General features: G+C 39.9%; 1 protein-coding gene across 1 annotated transcript; it reads right to left on the bottom strand.

Moving 5' to 3' along the window:
- Positions 1-611: 611 nt before the first annotated feature.
- On the bottom strand, positions 612-1,645 carry LOC130021035 (protein FAM50A-like). Its single transcript, XM_056111786.1, has one exon. It carries the CDS (start codon positions 1,637-1,639, stop codon positions 620-622), a length of 1,020 nt encoding a protein of 339 aa, XP_055967761.1. The 5' UTR covers positions 1,640-1,645; the 3' UTR covers positions 612-619.
- Between the last annotated feature and the right edge of the window lie 5,122 nt (positions 1,646-6,767).

The following is a 6,767-nucleotide window of genomic DNA, read 5'->3' as shown; positions in this document are numbered from 1 at the left end:
CTTGATGTGGCTCCTGGAGTTACTACTGAGGACCTCTTCTCATGGGACACCTGAGATGAAGTAGAAAAGCTTGTTGTAGAAAGGCTGAAAAGACAGGCAAGGGGCCCCCCCGCTAGGTATGTATGCGGCAGTGGCAGGCTTAAAGGCATGCTTCCAGGAGAGTGTGTCTCTCCTGGCAGATAGCTGTTTCAGGACCACCCTTAACCAATAGGGATATAGAGGATAAAATAGCTGAAGAGATTTTTTGGGGAAACAGACCTGAACCTTCTCACCCCACTGCCCTCCAGAAGGATCCTCTGCTCCCTTTTTTGACCCAAGGCTGGAGAAGGATTACTGGAAACCCCTCTGGGCCTTCCCAGTCAATCTCAATCCAGGGGTCCCCAATGTGCAGTTTATTTCAAGGACACCAGGGGAACTCAAGCACAATACAAAAGACCTTTTGCCATGAATACTGGCATGGGTGCTCAGCTCTTGAGAAGCTGCTTCACTGGGGGACAAGTAAGTAGCCACAGATGGGGCATGGAGCTGGGAGAGGCCTGACTCCTTTGAAGAGCACATCACGAGGGCACCCAGGCACCCAGAGTTCTGGAATTGGTGGCACCCCACACGGCCTCCTTACTCACCGGATGGTGTACTTGTCCCACTTCTTCTCAGGATCGTAGGGCTCCCAGCGGCTGGCGGGGAAGATGTGCTTGTTTTTCTCATACCAGCTCCTCAGCACCACCTTGCCTGCGTGCGACTCATCCTTCTCCACCGTGGCATCACTGAGCAGTCGAACATCGTCATGAACGTCGAAATTAAAGAGCGGCCCGCTCTTCCCCCGTGCCTTGGTGACAATGAAGTCATAGAAGGTGTGGTGGTGAGGGATGATGAGATCTTCCTTGATGTACATGAGCTGCTCCACCCCCGCAGACCTGAGCTCACTGAAGTCCTTGCGCAGGATTTCCAGCGCTTTCTGCAGGAACTGCTGCACCGTGTTCCCCTTCTTCATCTTAACCGTGCGCCGATGGCCGGAGCCATCCCAGTAACTGAAGGTGATTTCAATCTCCTCACTCTTGATCTTCTCCTGCTTGGCTTCCCACTCCTGCCGCAGCTCCTCCCGGAGCCGGTTCTCCTCCTCCTCACGGTCTCGGTCAGGCAAGAAGCTTGTATCCACATCTGGATTCTTCCCCAGCTTCCTTTTCTTGGTAGGCCCCTCTCTTTCTAGTTCCTCATCGTACAGGGCCACCCCGTCCTCATCCTCCTCTCCAGCTTCCTCCTCATCCTCCAGGGTAAAGGAGAGGCTGGAGATCTTCCTTTTGGCCTCCTTCTTCCGCTCCTTCTCTCGAAGCTTTTCCAGTTTCAGCTGCAGCTCCTTTGACTGCTCCTTCTTGGCCAGCTGCTTCTCCCGCTCCTTTACCAACGCTTCCTGCTTGGCCTTCATGTCATTGAGGGTGACGAGGCCCACAGTGCTGGACTTGAGCTCGGCCTCCACAGCATCGTAGTGCGCTGAGAACTTCTTGTCGATATTGGCCTTCATGATATTCTCCTCTGTGATGCGCTGCTTCATCTGCTCCATCTGTTCGCGCTGCTTCTCCCTCTTTTTCATGAGGTGCATGGCACGGCCCGCCTCGCTAGCTGCCCCCTTGTACTGGGCCATGGCGGCGGTGGCACTGAGGTCGCCTCTTCCGGCCGCAGGAGCTCACGGGGTGGCGATGGGACCCACTTCCGGCCACAGAAGGCTCACGGGGCGGCACGGGACCCACTTCCGGCTGCAGGAGGCTCACGTGGAGGCGTGGGATCCACTTCCGGGACATTAATCTATTCAGTCTCATATATCTCCAAGAGAACAAACATGGTTAGCAATTGTAAGATTGATTCCCCAAAGGTGCATAATTAGTATCAGTAGAAGTTCATTATAGCTGCTCATAAAGCTTCATTGCAATCTAACAGAATACCACCAATCTGAACATTACAATTATCGTGTAAATTATAAGTACCTAGTTAAAGTAGTAGGTTTACTTTCAATAGGGTTAGTCTAACTTTCTGGAATAGGATTTTTTTATACCAATGTAATATTTTAAAAATATAACACTGCAGATTAAATAAGGATCAGACAGCTTCAGTGTTAATGACATTAGCTATAATACCTGTTACTGCTTTGAATGGTATTATAAAAAGACAAAATAGAAAATGTAAATTTTACCTTGTGATTTGTGTGTGTATATATGTATACACACACACACACACATATATATATATTTATAGTTTTTGGGTGGTCACACCTGGTGATTCTTATAGCTTATTCCTGGCTTTGTGCTCAGGGTTCTCATAGTGGTACTCAGTACACCATATGGGGTGCCAGGCTTCTAGCCCAGTTGGTTGCATGCAAAGCAAAGGCCCTTACCATACTATCTCTCCAGACACTTATGCTATGAATAATGATGGACAAAACATTTAATTTTTATTTCATTTATTTGGCTTTGGGTCACGGTCCTCCCGTTGTTCACGATTTGCTTGAGCGGGCCCAGTAACATCTCCATCATGAAACTTGTTGTTACTGTGTTTGGCATATTGAATACGTCATGGGTAGCTTGCCAGCATCTGCCGTGCAGGCGAGATACTCTCGGTAGCTTGCCAGGCTCTCTGAGAGGGGCAGAGGAATCGAACTTGAGTCGGCCATGACGGCCACTTGTAAGGCAAACGCCCTACCGTTGTGCTATCCTTCAGCCCTCAGACTCAGCAATTTTCAGGAGTTACCTCTCTCTCTGCGCTCAGGGATCACTCCTGTTCGGAACTGAGGGACCATGTAGTCAGGGTTGGAATCAGGACAGCTGCATGAAAGGCAAATGACCTACCTACGGAACTATATAACTGATCAATTGTTCATAATATTTCTTAAAATATTTATTATGTCAGTGGTTTAGTCATACCATTGTAGGTATTTCATTTTTAATACTATTGACATTTCCATAGATAACTAGTTATTAGAATATTATATGTAAACAATCGTCTATGTGTTTTCTGAAAGGCCCCATTTTAAATATGATATATTTTTGTTAAATTTTCAATTACAATGGATGAGCAATAATATTTAGGTGACAGCTACTGTGAAAAGTAAAGATAAAATATTTCAACTATGGAATGTGTCAGAGACATTCCTTTTGTAAAGCAACAGACACTAGATTATTATATTTGTTGGTAATCAAATCTAAAGTACTGTAAAAAGTGAGAGTATCTAGATGAAAACAATATTTTTAGAACAAAATATAGGAAAAATTTACATTAAAAATGCAATGTCTATTTCTATGCCTAAGATTAATGTTTATGTATGAAGTTTTTAAATCATTTGTTGGATCCCTTAACCCATTTATGTCTGGGTAAGGATTAAATAGAGTAGATATTTTTTCTTAAAAATGTTGCCATTTCCAAGCATTTTTCCTTTAATAGTAGAACATTCAATTGTTAGGAAGTTCCTTGTCCAAGCTATAATCTATGATATGCAGACATGCATGCTCTTTTGTGAGATAAGCAAATATATATATATGTGTGTGTATATATATATATGTATATGTGTGCGTATATTCTCTGAGATAAGCAACTCTCTATATATTCTGTTTGGGCTTTAATTTAGTTCTTGAATCCTCATTTGCTGCATTTAATAAAATATTTTAATGATAGTTATTATAAAGTTTCAGTTGATTCCATTATCTCATTCATCTAGTAGAATATATTGTTTTTGTTTTCTCTCATGTACAGCACTGTAAATTTTCAGGCTAATTTAAGATTGAATTTTGGATCTTATATTTGAAAAGTACAGAGACATAATGATTTTAACTTTCATTAGAATGGGTCCAGAAATTCCTCTGCTATGCTAAAATGACTGAATAAAAGAATAATTATGTTAATTGAATCTTAGACTGAATTTTGTCAAAACCTATTATGGTTTGAATAAACATACCAGTTGTCATCCTGGTGGTTCTTTCTCTATCCGTCCTGAGAACCTGAAATTTTCAACATATTTTCTAAAAGATTTTGCTATAACATTTTAGCATGCAATTGCAATTATTTTCATAATTTAACAAAGATCTTGTAGTGAATACTTAGCTATGTCTCTGAAGTTTTTATCTGATTATTTGCATTCAGACAGAAGCAATTATAGAGACTTGATGATTGATTTCCAAGGTGAGGAGCTCTCACAAAGGTCAATCAAAGATCTGAACGCTTAAACTGTCCTAGGTCACCTATAATATCAGAGAAAAAGCTTGTTTGAATTGTCCCATTTTATCAGTTACCATTTTCTTTTCTAACACTTATAGCAACAGTACAGTCATGTGTCTTTTAATGTTTAAATTAACAATTAATTGAGGACTGTCTGGCACTCTGCGTAGGTCATGTTATTCAACCATTCTAACTCATTGTGTCATTTAGTCACTGTCACTGTCCTCCTGTTGTTCTTCGATTTGCTTGAGTGGACCCAGTAATGTCTCCATTGTGAGACTCATTGTTACTGTGTTTGGCACACCAAATACGTCACGGGTATCTTGCCAGGCTTTGCCGTGCAGGCAAGACACTCTCGGTAGCTTGCCAGGCTCTCTTAGAGGGGCAGAGGAATCGAACCTGGCTCTGCCAGGCCAGCCATGTGCAAGGCAAATGCCCTACCTGCTGTGCTATCGCTCCAGCCTGTGTCACATAGGGTTGAATTATTTCCAATGACATTCCCACAAAATTCGAAATCACTTTACAGCTAAGGATTGCCTCTGGGTTGTTAAATGATACAGAACTGTAATTTTAAAAATCGAACATGTATTTATTTTAGCATTTTAAAGAAAAATACATTTATAGAACTATCATTCTCTTAAAAATGCATGATTAATGGATTGATGTAATGGATTAAGGACCAGAGTCAGCAGAACTTGTAACCATACTCTAGGTGGTGTGGAAATGCAGATTTTTTAAGAGTCCTCATACTTCTTCTTGCTCATTATAAAATATTTCATTTGGTTCCCTTGTAATAGTAACACAATGAAACAACCTGCATTTTAGAGAACATATGTGTGGCTCTTGTGTAGAACACATGTGCACACGCTGAGTTCCATCTACAAAACTTCCATAAATGAAAATACTTTTTATTTATAGTTTATTCATTCACATTCAAAATATGTTTCTTACACTATGATGGTAACTCTAAATGTCATTTCCTTGTATAAGCTGCATCTTAAATAAAGAGAAGTGAGCATAAAATGAGCAGGTAATTCATGATCTCTTATTAGTGAGAAAAATTAATAAATAAAATAAAATAAAATCTCAAATTTGTGAGAATAAAATAAAATGTATTCTGAACATTATAATAAATGCAACAACCACTAAATTATTCATAAACGCGTGGGACAGCAAATTACACTGAGATAAATTGTGATTTGGTTGAACTTTCAAGGGATAAATTAACAGGCCATTTATCTTCACCAGGTTATTCTGGAGCAATAGCACAGCGGGTAGGGCTTCTGCCTTGCACATAGCCAACATGGCCGACCCGAGTTCGATTCCTCCGCCCCTCTCGAGAGCCCGGCAAGCTACCGAGAGTATTCGATATGCCAGACACAGTAACAACAAAGTCTCCAATGGAGACGTTACTGGGCCCGCTCGAGCAAATCGACGATCAACGGGAGGGCCTTTACTTTACTTTACTAGGTTATTCTGAGATTCCAAATAAAGATTAACACAGATTTTAGAAACCAACTTTTAGTTCATTATCATAAATCCAAGATTAAGATTGTTTTCTATTACACAGTTTTATATCCTTTATTTACATTTATCATTATTTTTCAAATTTTCTGAAATCATAGTTTTGCCTATAACCTGTTTTTTATTTTGACTTACAATAAATAAATTGTTCAATTAATAGTATAGAAGTGTCAGACTTCTCTAAGTACTAGGGTATGTTACCTTAAATTACATTTCAAATTTTTCTTTATTGCCTGAGGTTCTGTGACTTACAATACTGTTAAAGTTAGTTTCACATGCATATAATCGTCATGCCACACTCATCATGAGTGTTCTCTTAAATTTTGTGTACTTTCTATAACTGATGCATTTGGAACTTATGTACTGATTTGTGTTTTTAATGGTAATTTACGTATTTTTTCTCTTGTAATATTGTGATTTTATGATGAATGTTTCCAAGAGCATTATTTCCCAAAGTGGGAAATATCACCACACTGTAGGGTCTGAATAAACCATGAAGGTCCTAATAGCCCCACATACTACTTTGGAAAACATTGAATTTGTTCACTTAAAAAAGGTTGATTTTAAAGGGCATGCTGAATAATTTTTATTCTTTAATGGGAATGGTAAGACAAATTTGGGAATCTCTGGTAACCTTTCATCAAATGTCAGACTTTTTTTTCTCATGTAAATCGATTGAAACTCCAAATGACATAACATTGAACATAATTAATAGTAAAGTGGGATAATTAAATTGGGAGAATATAATCTAAATGACTATGTTGGTCATTTAAAATTTGACTTACACAAAGTTTCACTGTCAAATAGCAGAAATATCTAAGGTCATTATGGGCAGGGTTAAGTTGTAAATACAAACATTGGTCACTGCTTCAACCTGTGGATAAGAGCAAGGAGATGGTGGGGAAAAAAAGTTCCAACTAAACAGATAATGCAGAAAAACAATAATATTGGTAAACAACAGAAATGTCGAGGAGATGACATTAATGCAGAGTAGCCAAGAGCAGCCAAGAGACTAAAAAGTCTGCTCAAGTGCCAGGTGGTAC

This window comes from Sorex fumeus, unplaced genomic scaffold, assembly GCF_029834395.1.
Source record: "Sorex fumeus unplaced genomic scaffold, SorFum_2.1 ptg000014l, whole genome shotgun sequence".
NCBI lineage: Eukaryota > Metazoa > Chordata > Mammalia > Eulipotyphla > Soricidae > Sorex > Sorex fumeus.
Note: the sequence above shows the minus strand (reverse complement) of the source record. Positions and strands in the feature narration are given on the sequence as shown.

Bases quoted from the DNA above. Each gene is read 5' to 3' on its own strand.
- LOC130021035 (XM_056111786.1), bottom strand. From the start codon at position 1,639: ATGGCCCAGTACAAGGGGGCAGCTAGCGAGGCGGGCCGTGCCATGCAC.